The sequence below is a fragment of the Oncorhynchus mykiss genome, chromosome 18 (genome assembly GCF_013265735.2).
Source record: "Oncorhynchus mykiss isolate Arlee chromosome 18, USDA_OmykA_1.1, whole genome shotgun sequence".
Taxonomy (NCBI): domain Eukaryota; kingdom Metazoa; phylum Chordata; class Actinopteri; order Salmoniformes; family Salmonidae; genus Oncorhynchus; species Oncorhynchus mykiss.
In genome coordinates, this window is record NC_048582.1 from 25,621,154 (window position 1) to 25,639,617 (window position 18,464).

Below are 18,464 nucleotides of genomic sequence, written 5' to 3' on the forward strand. Positions count from 1 at the left end.
GGCGATCTGAGGCAAAAACCCACCAGATCTAGACAGCAGATCTACTCTACTCCGGCCACTGAGGTTTAGCTATCGTTGTAACTCGACACAAATCCAAGGCTGTGCCGTAAGCTATCTTAAGACAGTCGGGCACGTTTGTAACCCACGTTGAGTGGAAAATCCGTCCTTTGTGAGTGAGACAACCGTGGCAACGGTCTGCGGGAGGCCTTTACAACAGAGTGGGAATAGGAAACATGAAGATACTGTAACGCTTGTCATCAGAAGGAAGAATGGACCAAAGCGCAGCGTGGAAAGTGTTCATGATATTTATTTTCAAGAAACACTCAAACAAAAATAACAAAGCGAACAGTTCCGTCAGGCACAGACACTAAACAGAAAATAACAATAACAAAACCCAAACGGGAAAATCACAACTTATATATGATCCCCAATCAGAGACAACGATAGACAGCTGCCTCGGATTGGGAACCACACTCGGCAAAACAACAAAGAAATAGAAAACATAGATTCTCCCACCCGAGTCACACCCTGACCTAACCAAACATAGAGAATAAATAAGGATCTCTAAGGTCAGGGCGTGACAGATACACTCAATTAAACAGAGCTTAGAGAGGGGGCAGGCACAGGCGGGGGTGACCAGGTTGGTGTAACGGCACGAGGCAACCAGAAAATACAACAACACCATCATCACCTCCTCTCCGCTAGTTGGAGAGAGACAATCGAAAAGACGGAATACTCTTTATCTAAATCAAACGGTATGTTAACAAAATCCAGAAGCAGGTGGGCAAATTGAAACGGAACGACTGCAGAGTTTTATACTGGGTAAAACTTATCAACACAGTTGATCAAGTTTATCAATGGTGAACAAACGATGACATAATGGTTGATTTTGAGTAAATGATCAGTTTATAATCAGATCTCCTGTTCTCCACCCTAAATGTGTTAATCAACGTTTTCCATCTTTTTGAAGCTGGCGTCGGTCCTGCATACTGTCATGTGGCAGCAGAAGGGAAACATGCAGAAGCTCTACCCAGTACCCAGATAAAAGGCCAACAAAAAGGGCAAGACTATGATCAAACACCCCGTTTGAGAGATCGTTTGAGAGAAAGTAGCAGGGTTACAGCGTTCAGCGTCTGAAAACACCTAGACAGTGGTCACACACACGCACGCACGCACACACACACACAGTTACAATAATCTGCAGTCAGGGCCTAATTAATTTCCAGTTGTAGTCTTTGCTACAGTATAACAGTCTCAACCCCTCTTTCAAATGACTAAGAACATTCAATATGGAGGGTACAACGGTTGATAAATGAGTTTCAAATATCTTCTATTTACTTAGTATATCCTCATTTCTCTGAGGTTGCTTGAGGCATCATAGGCATCATTTACCGGCAGTTTCATCTGAAACATATTTGTAAATCTTATCTCATAATTTACAGTCTACCAATATACAACTTTTAGGGCTCTATATTAACAAACCTAACGCAAGGATTAATCTAAGTGCTGGTGCTAAAGGTTCTGAGGGTGTGTCAGAGATATATATTTTTTGCTATTTTCACACAGCTGGCGGTGGCGTGAAAGGGCTGGGTTTTGATGAATAAACTAGTTGTAGATGTGACGAGGGCTTGTCCACTCACTGGCTTAATACGGCATGCTGTTGTCTCTAGATCTGCAGGTTATTGACGTCTTTGGCCACTCACTGGCTTAATACGGCATGCTGTTGTCTCTAGATCTGCAGGTTATTGACGTCTTTGGCCACTCACTGGCTTAATACGGCATGCTGTTGTCTCTAGATCTGCAGGTTATTGACGTCTTTGGCCACTCACTGGCTTAATACGGCATGCTGTTGTCTCTAGATCTGCAGATTATTGACGTCTTTGGTTCGTCATCAACTCCAATTCTGCCGGGGGCACGGAATATTCTTGTCGTGGTCCGTTGTGGATTGATACTACAGTTAAATGTTAAATAGCATAGGCTACAGTAACGAGTAATAGCAACAACAACAACAAAACAGTGTTTGCTCAATAGCCTATGTTTGGAGTGTTGGCAGTCAACATTGTTGTAATTGGCTGCAAGAGCCTAGCCAACACGTCTCCACGCATCGCACTTCTCCTCAAATAAAAAATACTCGGCTCCCGTGTATTTGTATTGTGTGTGTGAGGCACGTTCTCAAATAGCAAGATATAGCCCAGGCCTACCGCTGACACCGCATTATAGGACTGAATCATTTAAATACGTTGGGAGGGGAAAGAGTGTCTTTGTTAACCCGATGAGAGGCGCTCTTTGGAGACGGGGACGGATACTTGAACAAGCTAAATGAGGTATGCTGGTAGGCACATGTGTGCATGTTTTAGGACGAGCAGTATATTTTCAAGTCAAGGCACTCTGACGAATAATGCATTAAACACCTTTTAAGGGATGGGCGACTTTGCAAGGCCAGGATAAAAAAAAAGACATGACACATTGCTGTTGAACCAGGCTTAGTAGCCTAGGCTTTACGGTAAGGGTAGCAGAGGGCTTGATATGAAATGGAAAACAATCTGTTTTTTTAAAACACCACAATATTTTGCAACAGGATGGGGTCAGAAGCATGATATCTTAAATGGCTTCTCTCGTTCCGTGGCACTGTGTACACACAGTGCACTAGCACAGAGAGGCTGCTGCCTACATACAGACTTGAAATCATTGGCCACTTTAATAAGTGGAACACTAGTCACTTTAATAATGCCACTTTAATGATGTTTTCATATCATCTCATATGTATATACCGTATTCTATTCTATCTACTGCATCTTAGCCTATGCCGCTCTGTCATTGCTCATCCATATATTTATATATTCTTATTCCATTCCTTTAATTAGACGTGTGTATTAGATATTTGGTGTGGAATTGTTAGATATTACTTGTTAGATATTGCTGCACTGTCGGAACTAGAAGCACAAGCATTTCGCTACACTCGCAATAACATCTGTGACCAATACAATATGATTTGATTTGACACTTAGGCCTAAATGGTTTTAAGCATAACATTCGCAAGTCTATACAAATTACTAGGTCTCTGTCAATTGTATCGTTGACTATGTTTGAGGCAGATTTTTAAAAATATCACCCGTTGACATGGATGACGGAATAGTTTGGAGTAGTGTGTCTTCGGTAATCGAATGAGGGGCGCTCTTTGATAATGTGGCTGGATAGGCTACTGAATAAGTGAAACGACGTATGCAGGTATGTGATTTGTGAATAACGAAAAAGCAAAAACCTTCAACGTATTTCAAAGCACTCTCAGTAGACCATTGAAAACCTCTTTAGTCATAGGCTAGTTGGCTAATGGCCAGGAGAAATAATAGGCACCTATGCGATGTTGCTTAAACCAGTCTTGATTTAAGGGGAGGGTTGGCTATGTTTGGTTTTTAATCAAATTCAATTAATTGTTTTCAAGGAAACAACTCAAATATTGCCAACCCTACCACCTCATCCCAAGGGAGCCGATGTTAAGACAGGCAAATTGCCGAACCTCGCGTTGTGGCTGGAAAATGCCAGTGACAACGAAATTGCTAACTGACATGCGTTTGACACTTGCGCCTCCTTAGCGCCAGATGACAATAGAGCCCTTAGTGTGTGAACATTTCTTTGTAAACTGGTCTTTACACCATATTTAATTGTCACCATATGAATGAATGTCGACACTAAGCTGCACATCTGGAAACAGTTCAGCTGAGTCATGTAACAGCTTAACATTGACATGTGAGTCATTTATCAGACCCACTTCTCCAGAGGGACTTAAAGTAGAGAGTGCATACATTTTCATAATGGTCGCCCCCGTGGGAATTGAACCCACAACTCTGACGTTGCTAGTGCCATGCTCCACCAACTGAGCCACACGAGACTATTACCATGACATAAGCAAAAACAAGACCAAAAAAACTCAAATAAGTCAGGCTTTACGGTCTGGCTTAACTGTTTCCACCCTTATGTGACCCATACCCCCATATCCACCCTTCCTGTCTTTCCCACTCCCTATCCCTCTCCCTATCCCTCTCTCCCCTCTACCCCTCTCGCTCTCATGATCACTCCTTCTCTGTGACAAAACCCTGCAAAGATTGCCCTATTGTGCGCTCCAAAGCCACTCTGAATATCTCCAATGGTCAGACTCATTAACAGTCTCTGTCAGACCCAGGGCAAAGTGGACAACCATGGAACTAACAATCTACCAATGTTAAATGATGTACAGTACGAGGCTACTGTCCCTCAGTCAAGCTCCCATTGGTCAAAACCTATCAAATCAAAGCCACGTCACATTCCAATACCCAGAATCCCAAGCCATCTGACTGCGCAGCACAAATGCTGTGATGAAGTATTAGTTGCCAGTTGAATCTAAAGAGCTATGCTAAACTTCCATTTAAAAACCACACAAGCTCTTCACTAAAAGCCTATAAAACACAACATAACTCTTCTAATCCCTGCACATCAAATAGCATTTGTACTATTTTCACATAAAAAATGGTTCACTGCATAGGCTACACACGAGTGTCATACGCATGTGGTACCCTTATCTATAGTGGTACACTGGTACAGCAGTTTGGGTGAAATGGTGAAAAATGGTGCCATCGAATGCAGGAAGACCCACAGCAATTTTCTGTAACTAGGCTTTATTGTAGCTAGCCACGATTTATTCAGAAAATGTGATCAGATTTGTATTTTTCCTTCAAGTGTTACATAGTTTAAGTTCATTTACATTGCTGCCGACATAACGCGGCTATAAAATATTCAGTATTCAATCAATTGAATGAAACACAGTTTCTTCCAATTGCACTTAATCAATTGTTGATGTATGGTGTAACATAATGTATCATATATGTCATTGAGCAGCGACTTCTATCCAAAGCGCCTTACAGAGAGACGGGGCATATTCACACATGATCACATTGTTGATCCCAGGAAAACAGTAATGGAGGACTCAGGAGGAGCCATCATACTTCATTACATTCAGCCCTTTTGGTTCCTCTCCCCTCCTTTCATTCTTTCCCCTATCCTTCTCCCCTCTTTCTTCCTCTCCTAAGTGTTTATGTTAAGCAGTGTGGTGGATGGGAGGGAAGGAAGGGACTTCTCCTTGGTTAATCTCTCTACCTGTCCTGGGAGTCTCTGCTCCTGGTATTTTCATTAAAACAACTCCTAGTGGAGTCCTCTTCAATATTAAACCTGTTATTGTCTCCACAGGCGCACGCGGATCCAAACGCACACCTCCAATCTCCCTTCCCTTTCCAAATAGACGGAGGGAACCTACGCGATGTTATTCATTTATTCAGATGATTTCTCTTAAAACCATACACATTGGGTGGCAAGGTCCAGAAGTGATTGAGGTGAAACATCGCCACAATATTTGAGCTTTGTTCCGGTGTGCCTTGAAGATAGTCCCATAAGCAATCTCAACCATGCCCCTTCCCTCCTCTCCTCTCCTCCCCAGCTATATGCACTTTCCATTCATGCAGCATCTTCAACACAGCTCTTACCCACGGCAGAGTCGGGTCATGCCCACTGTTTCCATTCGACTCACCTCAACGGCCATTTTAAAATTGACTGTCTAAAACAAACATTTTCCTCCCTCTGTTTTATAAATGATTTAAGCTCAATTTATTTTAATTATGCATGACCCATCACCACCTCCAGAACTCAGTGCCTGCACTGCAGCATCATCCTAAGACAGGAAGGGCGGAAAAGGTTGGGATTCTGGCATAGAAAACCCCATATTGAAAGTGTATAAAGATACGTTTTTGTATGTCATTGATTAGCTTATTCGAGTAGTTTTTGTCTTCACATCATGTATGTGGTGTGTCTTGAGAAGAAAACGTGAAAGGATACAGCGTTGCAACATTCCTTAGAAAGGCCTTGCCAAGACAACACAATTATTTAATACATTTAGAAGGAATTGAATAATACAACATAATACATTATTTTCAGCAGAGTACAGGTTAAAAAAATAATATGATATAATATATAATAATTATATTTTATTTTCTTTTAAGGAAATGTCCAAATAACTGGCCATATGTACAGTGGGGCAAAAAAGTATTTAGTCAGCCACCAATTGTGCATGTTCTCCCACTTAAAAAGATGAGAGAGGCCTGTAATTTTCATCATAGGTACACTTCAACTATGACAGACAAAATGAGAAAAAAAAATCCAGAAAATCACATTGTAGGATTTTTAATGAATTTATTTGCAAATGATGGTGGAAAATAAGTATTTGGTCACCTACAAACAAGCAAGATTTCTGGCTCTCACAGACCTGTAACTTCCTCTTTAAGAGGCTCCTGTTTGAACTTGTTATCAGTATAAAAGACACCTGTCCACAACCTCAAACAGTCACACTCCAAACTCCACTATGGCCAAGACCAAAGAGCTGTCAAAGACACCAGAAACAAAATTGTAGACCTGCACCAGGCTGGGAAGACTGAATCTGCAATAGGTAAGCAGCTTGGTTTGAAGAAATCAACTGTGGGAGCAATTATTAGGAAATGGAAGACATACAAGACCACTGATAATCTCCCTCGATCTGGGGCTCCACGCAAGATCTCACCCCGTGGGGTCAAAATGATCACAAGAACGGTGAGCAAAAATCCCAGAACCACACGGCGGGACCTAGTGAATGACCTGCAGAGAGCTGGGATCAAAGTAACAAAGCCTACCATCAGTAACACACTACGCCGCCAGGGACTCAAATCCTGCTGTGCCAGACGTGTCCCCCTGCTTAAGCCAGTACATGTCCAGGCCCGTCTGAAGTTTGCTAGAGAGCATTTGGATGATCCAGAAGAAGATTGGGAGAATGTCATATGGTCAGATGAAACCAAAATATAACTTTTTGGTAAAAACTCAAATCGTCGTGTTTGCTGAGTTGCATCCAAAGAACACCATACCTACTGCAAAGGGACCAGGACGACTGATCCGTGTAAAGGAAAGAATGAATGGGGCCATGTATCGTGAGATTTTGAGTGAAAACCTCCTTCCATCAGCAAGGGCATTGAAGATTAAACGTGGCTGGTTCTTTCAGCATGACAATGATCCCAAACACACAAAGGAGTGGCTTCATAAGAAGCATTTCAAGGTCCTGGAGTGGCCTAGCCAGTCTCCAGATCTCAACCCCATAGAAAATCTTTGGAGGGAGTTGAAAGTCCGTGTTGCCCAGCAACAGCCCCAAAACTGCTCTAGAGGAGATCTGCATGGAGGAATGGGCCAAAATACCAGCAACAGTGTGTGAAAACCTTGTGAAGACTTACAGAAAACGTTTGACCTCTGTCATTGCCAACAAAGGGTATATAACAAAGTATTGAGATAAACTTTTGTTATTGACCAAATACTTATTTTCCACCATAATTTGCAAATAAATTCATTCAAAATCCTACAATGTGATTTTCTGGATTTTTTTTTCTCATTTTGTCTGTCATAGTTGAAGTGTACCTATGATGAAAATTACAGACCTATCTCATCTTTTTAAGTGGGAGAACTTGCACAATTGGTGGCTGACTAAATACTTTTTTGCCCCACTGTATGTCCCTACAGTGCATATCCTAAACTTATAACCTCCACACAGTTACCTGCAGCCAACACACACACACACACACACACACACACACACACACACACACACACACACACACACACACACACACACACACACACACACACACACACACACACACACACACACACACACACACACACACAAAATCACCTGAGAAGAAGTTCTTGGTCCTCAGGTAGCTCACGCTGAGCCGTAAAATAGAGAGTTTATCCAAGCTGGAGGTGACCTCTTCTGGGAAGGGCAGTAGACTGGCCAGACGGTCTAACTCAGAGTTCAGACGGTCCCGGTGGCGCTTTGATGGGTTAGACTTGGTCCCTTCAGACGGAGCTGTCTGTTTCTCTCTGAGCAGGAGAAGAGACATGGGGTTTATTAGGGAATCACAGAGGAAATTATGAAGCCAGTAAGCTAATTCTCTCAATGTTGATAAGAAGGTAAACAGTGGACATATTGCCACTCAGTACTCACTTTTGGTCTTTCACTTCGATGCTGAATGATAAATCATATAATTAAATATTGGTATTAATAATAATACTATACGTTTAATAATAAATAATCATCATATCAATAATAATACTAATAGCAATAATAATAACAATATTATTATAATAATTTTCTTATTTCCTTATAAGTTTAATTATTATTTTTGCTCCTTTTTAGTTATTTTTTTTACCAGTTATAGATAAGCAATAATAACATTTAAAATACACTGTGAAAAAATATGAATAGTCAAGTTACAAGTACTTGAACGTTTCACACCATACAATAAGGGCACATTGAACTATGAAAAATACTTTAACGAAAATAAATACCTAAGGCCTGAGAATGATGAGCACGAGCCTACGCGCCTTGCACCTGTGCCCGGAGCACTGGCATGGGTTCGTAAAGATTCAAATCGAATCAAATTGAATCATCATATTGAATCATCTCTCTCCATTTGAATTGAACATCACTTCAACCATTTGACCTCATCATGATTATGAGTCAAATTACGTGTTGAGTTATTTTTATTCAAGACATTATGCATCACATTATGCATCATTATCCTGACACAATATACACACACATACATATATATATATATATATATATATATATATATATATATATATATATATATATATATATATATATATATATATATATATATATATATATATCCACATCTGTCTGCACCAAAGAATATTGAAGATATATACATGCTATTTGGATGGATCGTGAGTGACTATCATGTCATATAGCGTTGACTCATATATTATCAAATAATAAAAACTAATAACAACGTTATGGTGGGCCATTTTAGTTTATTATTCAAGCTAATACAGTGTTCAAAAAACTCTCACTTACCCTTTTTGCACCGGTTTTCTTCTTTTCCGTCCAGCATACATGGTTGAGGCTTTTACTAGTAGCCTGTGGTATAGCCGAATTATTCTATGTTAAGTGTAGACCGAGCCGATCTACATAAACCCGGTAATGGTTGTCTAATAACCTTTATTTACTCATCCCCAGATCATGTCCAGAAGGAACTGTTTTCAAGAATGGATCAAGCAATGCACCGATTCATCAGTCCTCTTGTCCTACATCAATGACGTTGATGTTTGTCAGGCGGTTCAAATAATTAAGCCTACAAACAAATACTGACAACGATTATGTCGATGCCATTGCATGCAACTGAACGCCGTATCACAATGAAATATAGTTTTCCAACAAATGAGCAATGCTAAATTGACATTCGTCAAAAAGTGGCAGCAAGTGCATCCCTTCCGCGGTGTTTAACCTGTGCGTAAAATGCTGTTGACATCCGTTATTAAATGCCTTCCTCATCATGCAAAGTCCATGTCATCATTCGTTTCGATACAAAGTTAACATTAGTCGAAAAAAATAGAGGGGGAAATAATAACGAGATTGAAACATATTGCCGCTTTTTCGCTAACGCTTCTTTGCAAATCTCTTGTGGCACGAGCAGCTAAAGCGCGCTCTCAACCTGAGCCCACAGCCCCCCTCACAATCCAGTTATTCCAGGGTACACGCATTGGACTGGACTGACCAGACAACTGGCACAGATTTGTGCAAGAGCGCGCAAGGATCAGAAGTGGGGGCGCGCGAATCAGAGGCCTTGAGTTAGAGGGCGCGCGCAAGGATTAGGCCTCAGGTTAGAGGGCGCGTGCAATTAACAGAAATAGGATCAGCTCAAGGTTCCATTTGGTCACTGGCACAACTTGTCAACTATTTGTAAAGTTGGTTGGCTATTCGGCTATGCAATTATATATTTAGTGAAGTTGGAAAACCTTGCAGAAGTTTATTTATCTTGATTTACTCATTTTGGGTATGCCCTTCTATAACTAAAATAACCATGAGGACCTTTCCTCGGGTGAGAAAATTACATTTCAAAACCTTCTAAGTTATTTTGCTTTCTTTCTTGTATTTTCTCCAGAACTACAATAATTCCTGTTTCAGTCCAGTATTACTATAAAGTGAGTTGTGCGCAAACATATTATCTCTCTTTTGTGTAACACCAGAGGGCTTGTGGTAATGTTATGTGAGTATGCTCCCTCTAGTGACCAAAATGAATATGACATAACACCGTTTCATAAGTGGTTGGGGCAAGCTACTACTACTTCTACTTTCACAGATAACATATCATAACATAAAGTAACATAGCATAACACAACATAACATAACATACATCTTTGAAAAAGGTATGTCTTTAAAGATAAAATAATTATTGGAAATAAATACTCTGACTGCTCCCTCTCCTCCTATCCTGTAGGAATCATGAGGGCCCTCAGGCATACCTGAGAGGGCAGATAATATCATTCACCTCTAGGGTGAAAAGGAGTCACATAAATATCTGGAACATTTAGAATCTGAAATGTAAAAAAAGTAACTTTTCCTGAAGTCACTAAAACTGCCCAAGCTATCGGAGAGAGATACGAATTTATTAGCCAATAAACAAAGGGGAAATACTGAGGGCAGTCATGAGCCTTCAGTTAGGAAGGCTCATGACGGTTTCACTGTATAATTTAACCAAAAAATTAAACAACAATTAATAGATGCATTAATGGAAATGCATCAACATATTATTGACAGTTTGTGTTGCCTCCAACTCTACAAGAGGCCTTGATTTAATTGATCTGTAATCTGGAAAAAAGACCACACTATGCCATCTTCTTATCGCCTAATCTCATTCATTAATGTTGATTTCAAATTGATTGCTAAAGCCATCACATTCAGGCTGGAAGAGTACCTACGAACATTGATTAACAATGACAGGGGTCCATTAAAGATAGAATGTCATTAATAACTTAAGGCGCCTTTTTCATATCTTATCCGAAGCTAGACAGTCAGATGAACCCACAGTTGTAGTATGACTTGATGCAGAGAATGCCTTTTATCGTGTTGAATGGAAGTATCTCTTCAAAGTTTTGGAGAATTTACATTTTGGTGCATATTTCATTAACTGTGTTAAGCTTTTATGTGACACACCAAAAGCTAGAGTGAGCACAAATTAAATGGTGTCTGCTCTGCTTCCCTATTGGTCGAAGTACGAGACAAGGGTGTCCTCTTTCCCCCATGGTGTTTGCCTTGGTTTAGGAACCACTGACTCAAAAGATTCTAGAGAACTCTTGCATCACAGGATTTTCAGTGGGAGATATAGTGCACAATATTTATTTGTATCTTAGTATTTCTCACAAAACTAGACACATCACTGGTTACACAATTAACTGGTCTAAGAGTGAGGCCCTCCAATATCTACAGCACAGATTAGATGACTATTTCTCTGGTTTAATGAGAATAACCCTCCTACATGGACTCAGATTGAAAGGCATATTCTAAAAGTACAAGATACAGTATGTCATATGTTCCATATTGCTTTACTCCCAAGAATATTTAGACATTTACTGGAAAGCCCATTCTGACGTCAATCTGTGATGGTATGGAATGATGTTCATCGAAATATGGGGCAGGACACTTATTTGTCCCCCTATATCCCAATTTCACTCAATACTACATTTAAAACAGGTCTGAGACCAAGCTTATACTTTTGACTCATCTGTCAATAGAACATTCTTCCAAGTGTCTTGATGATCATCCATGTGCTTCAAGGTGCTTTTTGGCAAACTTGAGTCAACTTTTTGGACGAGATGGGTCCCATTATGTCTGGTGAAAACCAAACACTGCATTCCACATTAAGAACCTCATACCAACGGTCAAGCATGGTGGTGGCAGTGTGATGGTTTCGGGATGCTTTGCTGCCTCAGGACCTGGACAACTTGCCATAATAGAAGGAACCATGAATTCTGCTCTGTATCAGAGAATTTTACAGGAGAATGTCAGCCCATCGGTCTGTAAGCTGAAGCACAGCTGGATCACGCAGCAAGACAATGATCCAAAACACACAATCAAGTCTACATGAAAATGGTTAAAAAGCAACACATATGAAGTTCAGGAATGGCCTAGTCAAAGTCCAGACCTTATCCCAATTGAGATGTTGTGGCAGGACTTGAAATGAGCAGTTCATGCTTAACTGTTGCTAAGTTAAAGCAGTTCTGCATACAAGAGTGGGCCTAAATTCATCCACAACGATGTGAGAGACTGATCAACAACTACAAGAAGCTGATAATATTTAGTATCAAAAATATGCAAACATAGAGGAAATCAGAAGGGGGCAAATCATTTTTCACGCCACTATAGCTTATTAATAGAATATTCCAAATATACCACAAGGGTAAAAAATTAATGGGAGAGGTGTCTTGGGACCCAGATCACAGAAGATCAATGGTCTGAAATGAATGAGCAATCCCAGAGAGTTTACATTAACACAAGATACAAACTTTGTCAGTACATATTCATTCATAGAGTTTATCTTACACCTGAAAGAATGAACCTCTTTAAAAAAAGACTTGTCCCCACACTGCCCTTGCTGTAAAACAGAAACAGGTTCTCTATTACACAGGACATAGGTCTGCTCTGAACTTGAACAATGGTAGCTGGAGATTGAAAGTATTTCACACAAGGTCCTTCATAAGGAAGTACATCTAACTTCCATGATGACGATCCTTGGTGATCTATATATGATTTACAACTCCCCTCTCAGGGAATTAATAATGTATTTAGCCGTAGCTATGACTGAGGCCAAAAGATGTATAACTTTTAAGTGGAACGATGTGGATCCTCCCAATATCACTCAATGGATTAATGAGCTCAGTTCTTGTATGCCACTTGAAAATATAACATATGATATGCAAGGTAGCCCACAGTCCTTTCATAAAATGTGGGATTCCTGGATAGAATACATAGAGCCATTTTAAATATTTGATCATTGTTGGGTGCATGGTGTGTGATTTGAGGTACAGGGTACCGCAACTGGTGTGATCTTGAACAGGGTACCCCAACTGGCGGCCCGTGGGTGGTTTAATTTGGTCCCCTAAGTTTTCTGAGCAAAACATTTTTTTTTTTTTTTTTTGTTGGATGTAAAACAACAGAAAATCTGCTCCAAGTGATTTTGGAAATCTGTTCCCATGCATAATAGAGAAACATACGGTATGTGATCGTAAACAAATAATAATAATTAGGAATGAGAGGGATGGTTAGGTGGCCATGATGGAATGTGGCCAGGTTGGGAATTTCGCCTTGACACCGGGATGAATACCCCTATTCTTACAATAAGTGCAATGGGATTTTGAATGACCACCGAGTCAGGACACACGTTTTAACATCCCATCCGAAAGACGGCACTCTACGCAGGACAATGTTCCCAAATGTAATCAAGATTTGAAATGATTATGTTTTAGTCAAATACTGTTATCTGTTTAGGCTTCTTGCGGTCAATTTTCAGTCTAAAACTATATATTTTTTAATAATTTTCTGTCCACCTGACCATCCTCTCAAGAAAGAATTGACTGAATCTAGTTGATGATCCCTGATCTAGAACGATGTGTTGATATATTCATATTCAAGTGTTATGGTATGGTATAATACATGATGTGTGATATATCTACATTATACGTTGTATGTTTTTGTTTATCTTTCTGTATTTTATTACATTTATAAAATTTGTATTTATTTGCTATGCTGATAAAATTGTACCATTGACCATCACATTGAAGATTTATTGAATATTGTGAAAATCAATTTAAAAAAAAAACATTTTCCAAAAAACACAACATAAATCTCACCAGGTCAAATTCCTGATACATTTAAATGTACTTGACAAGTAAAAGTGATTCTGAACAGACAAACCTATGAAAAGTCATTAACCCCCTTTAATAATGTGGAGATGAAATATAACAATTGAGGCGTAAGCGCCATGGCTGACACATTGTTAGAGGCAGAAAAAACAACAACAACAAAAGCCACAAGGTGAATATTTATAAATACTGTTCTGAGGAAACAGGTCAAAAAGGGTTTTACAGACATGAACTGTTCTGTGTGCGGAAAACATACGTCTAAAATATAGTGTATAATAATAGGTGTGAATCTTATAAAGGCCACGTTACTTAAAAATACAAAATAAAACTAGTATGTACGCATTAAAATGGTACTGCATATAGAAAGGCGCCTTGGCCTCAGTGCAATAGTTATAGTGCCGACATTCTGCAGAAGCATGCAGACAAGAACACAGACAAATATACTTTCAATATGGACACTTAACGGTGTTCATTAAAGATTCTGTATTTTTTGTACAATTTTTGAAAGCACCCGATCCCCCTAGAATACATTGAATAATCCACATTGAATTGGATCATTGATCATTCTGAAACTGTAGCTGCCAATACTGTATTACTTCCCTGTAGAACTGCAGGGCGCTAAAATAATTCATCAAAGAAAGTAAAGTAAAGTGAAAGATATTCCCACATTGGCATAGGAGAGCATATCAACAATGCAGTTTGAACAGTGGCTCTACTTTTTCTTTTCAAATTGACTGGTGATTATATGCTTTTCCATGATTGGTTAATCAGTTTCTCATCTGGAAATATGTTTCTCATCTGCATATCTATGCAAATGAGGCACTTAAAACTATCTGATGCATTTCTGCATGAATACTTTACCAAGGCACCTCCCCTTCTCGGGTGTTTTGTATCAATAGAAGCACAATGGAAGCAAATAAAACTGCAGGTGCACAGGAATCCCACTGGGCACAGACATCAATTCAACGTTTATTCCAAGTTGGTTCAACATAATTTCATTGAAATGACGTGGAAACGACGTTTATTCAACCAGTGTGTGCCCAGTGGACACTTCACAAAATAACAGAAAAGACTGGCTCAATTACATATTTATAGTTTTGGTTAAATGCTTATAAAAATACAAAATATGCATTTTTTTCAAAAAACGAAACAAAGCTGAGTAAATAAATGTATTTTTGTTGTTGTCATTACATTCTGATTAACATATCTTGTTGTAATAATGGGATATATCCAAATGGATCATGGTTTGTGATGCAAGAACATGTGGCAAGTCTCAAAAGGTCATCACAAGGCAAACTGAGGGAAACTTTTCTTTCAATTCTCATTCAGGCCATTGAAGTATTATGATTGCTGGGGAATAGTTTCTCTCCCCGTATCAAAACAACGATTTGATACAGTTTAAACTATATATCTTTCATACATACATATTGTACAGTACGTAATGATATCCATCCTGTCCATAATATCATATGCCAACATATTTAGCATTTTCCAAATGCAAACGCTCTTCTTCTTGCCCGTATGGTCATACTGTAGTCAATTTACCAGGCATCGACTATCTCACCTTTCCTTTTGGAATTCGTCTAGATCCTATATATTCAGATGCATTTCGGGATTTAAAAAAAAACAACTTAAAAGTAATCCCGGGAATCTCATTCAACGCGCTCTCTCTTTTTCCATATTACTGCTTACTTCATCATCTTTCGTCTTCCCTTTCCAAAATCTTCTGGAAATTCTTTAACATCAGAGGTCACAACGAGGCACAATTCAAAAGGGGGGTACAATTCAAAACAACCAATAAATATATTCTGTCTTTTCTCCACATCCACCAGACATGAGTGTAGGTCCGAAATGGCACTCTATTCCCTATATAGTGCACTACTTTTAACCAGGGCATGCACACCCAAGGTGAAAGCAAGTCAAGGAGGAGCTCCAGTGACAGTCGAGTCTGGTTGCAGAAGAAAAATAAGCCACGCGACCCTCTGGTCCAAACGCCTTGTATCTTGCATCCAAACATACGATTTGAGACGCATAGAAGAGAAATGAAGGAAGCCATCTTGGCCAGTCTCCTTGGTGAAGTAAGGCATGGTGGTGGTAGAATCCCCAAAGGCACCTGGCTGTGTGAGTCTGTATGTGTCCGTGTATTTATTTGTTTAGCGGAAAGGGCTCATCATCAGTGTCTTAACAAATTCCATTCAGCCGCGGAAAAGGCGGGTTCTTCCTCCTTGTAGAACCTTCTAGAAGTCGCAACAGTTGGTTTGATTGTTCTCTGTGAAGTATGTGGTTCCGTTGGGCAGGGGCAGGGGCGGGAACTGGAACAACATGTTTTCCTCCATTGGACAGTTTGTAACCTGGATGGTAAATAATGGACCAATTAGGAAGAAGTTAGCCACAACAGATCAGAAAGACAAGGGGATGATGTAATGCCTGCAACCCACAGCAAACTGTGCTTGTTGGAGTGCTTTTAAAATCCTCATTATACCCTTCTCAAAGAAACCACCAACAATGGACAAAGAAAATCTCAAAATTTGTGTAGAAGTACATACAACAGAGTAATTAGCTCTAAATGCTTCAATATACGTCAAAGACAAATATGAAACAGATACCTTCTTCCCAAAGGCCCCTTCGTGGCTCGTAATAATTGTCCTACTAGTAAAACCCTAAATACTGGTGCAATTAGAAACGCTGTAATCTGGTTGTAATAATGAAACAAGTCTCCCTTGAAAAATAGGTATTTTTACCTCAATCTGTCAAAATAAAGGTTACGTTCAAATACTGGTGCCTGTATTACCTGTGTCTGCCCGTTGCAGTTGAGGTACTGCTGCTGGACCAGCAGGCTGTCTGGTGTGAGGCCCCCAGTGGTTAGACCAGGCCCCACCTGACAGGAGAGAGGGCTGATGTTGGTGTCACCTTGTGGGATTGCCGAGGACCCCACGATGGGCCCACTGGAGTTCCCCTGGAAGTAGCAGGAGGCCTGGGAGGGACTGTGGTCGTGGAGGAGGGCCGTGGCCCTCTGACAGGAGGATGGGACCAGGGAACCAAGGGCTGTGTTGGGGGTTAAACAGACCCCGTTGACAGGAACCAAGGGGGGGTTGGTGCTGCTGAACATGCAGCTGTTGGAAGAGACGAGAGGAGGGGTGACTTCAGCAGCAGGCCTCTTTTGAGGCCTGTACTGGCCTGATATTGTTTGATCCCTGTTGTAGTTCTGGGCCTGAGAGTTCTGCTGTGGCTGGGCCTTGGGCCCAGGGATAGGGAGCTGGGGAGCAATTTGGAAGTCAGACACCTGGCTGTTATAAAAGCTGCCCATGACATTGTGTTGGTGTCCATTTTGTTGGTGTAACATTGTGGGCAGCATTTTCTGCTGCTGCTGTTGCTGGGTCTGCAGGGAAAAGTGTCCTTGTAGGCAGCTAGCAGGGTTGGGATCTAGAATGACGTCTTTTGGTTGATTTGAAATATTCTGGGCAAAGGTTTCCAACAGGGTGTCGGCCACCATGTTGGTATTGGGCATGGAGGAGGGCAAGGGCATCCACATAGTTTCCTGACCGGGCACTGCATAGGGATCTGATTGGCTTATGGAGCTCTGGTCCTGGAATCTCATTGGCTGATCATTCATGTTCCACCCCAGCAGCTGGCTCTGGATTGGCAGACCCATATGAGCAGGGATGACCTGAGTGGCAGAGCTCCGATTGGCAAGGCCTGACTGCATCTGTTGTCTCAGGGAATAAGACGCCAGCCCGTTACCAGGGCTGGACAGCATCTGAGAGGCCTGGAGGCCTTGCTGCCTACCTTTGGCTTGGTTCTGCCGCACCTGGGCACAGGAGCCAGTCAGGGAAGGGTTAAAGGCCAGAGGGTTAGCGTGGCTCTCCAGGCCCAGGTTCTTTCCCAGGGATTGGGCAAAGGTGTTCCTGGAGGAAGCCTGCTGGAGTGTGGGGCTGTTCAATCCCATCTGAGAGCCCATGTGTGTCAGCTTCATCGTGCCCCGAACGTTACTCACTGTTTCAGCCGCACTCAAGCCTCCCATCCCAAGCAACTGGTTCTGCTGGTGATCAACCCCCCAGTTGAAGCCCTTTCCTCCAGGCATCATGGTATTCCCCTGCAGGTCGACATTTGTAAGGCACTCTGGTACCTCCAGGAGGGGATTGTTGACACTGACGGAACCCAGCATTGAGCCCAGATGCTCGGGCATCTTGAGTCCTCCGTTCTCCTTAAAGAGATGTTCCTCCACATATGACAGGATGTCATGGTTGAGGATGTCATCAAGGTCCTCGGACATCTCACAGTTGCTGGAGCTCATCTTCAGCAGAGTGTTCTCCCAGTCCTTCAGCTCCGTGAGGTCCACATCCAGGCTGCAACAAGATAAGATCAGATAAGGTCCACTTCCAGGCCGCAATCACATCAAATCCAACTTTATTTGTATAGCACATTTCATACAAGCTACAGTATAGCAATACAATACAATGTGCTTCACCAATTTTTTTTTAAATAGATACAATAAATAATAGAAAATAGATGGTAATTTTCCATGAACAAAAATTGTGTGACTTGCTTCAGCTCTTTGAAAGTATTTTTGTGGTAGTACAAGAAGTTTAAACATTTTACTTAAGTGAAGCGGTGAAATATATTCGAAGTTCAATTTATTAAAATATCTGGTCTGATTACTTTGATAGACTGTGTCAACCTCCTTACTTTGGACT

The 18,464-nt window shown here is 40.9% G+C and overlaps 2 protein-coding genes across 3 annotated transcripts in view; both read right to left on the reverse strand.

Moving 5' to 3' along the window:
* LOC110495916 (aryl hydrocarbon receptor) overlaps positions 1-9,604 on the reverse strand; it is an 80,695-nt gene extending 71,091 nt beyond the window's left edge. Inside the window, exons 1-3 of one of the 2 annotated variants that reach the window (XM_036952418.1) lie at positions 8,927-9,604; positions 8,048-8,068; positions 7,733-7,923 (exon numbers count right to left, since the gene is read on the reverse strand). In XM_036952418.1, coding sequence (XP_036808313.1) covers positions 7,733-7,923; positions 8,048-8,068; positions 8,927-8,967 — 253 coding nt within the window. In that variant the 5' untranslated portion in view covers positions 8,968-9,604. The remainder of the gene's footprint in view (positions 1-7,732; positions 7,924-8,047; positions 8,069-8,926) is intronic. The other variant, XM_036952419.1, reaches the window with a different exon arrangement.
* A 4,067-nt stretch (positions 9,605-13,671) lies between these two features.
* The window catches only part of LOC110495914 (aryl hydrocarbon receptor), an 82,956-nt gene continuing 78,163 nt past the window's right edge, over positions 13,672-18,464 (reverse strand). Inside the window, exons 12-13 of the mRNA XM_021571435.2 lie at positions 16,562-18,116; positions 13,672-16,121 (exon numbers count right to left, since the gene is read on the reverse strand). Of these exons, the coding sequence (XP_021427110.2) occupies positions 16,008-16,121; positions 16,562-18,116 (1,669 nt within the window). The 3' untranslated portion in view covers positions 13,672-16,007. The remainder of the gene's footprint in view (positions 16,122-16,561; positions 18,117-18,464) is intronic.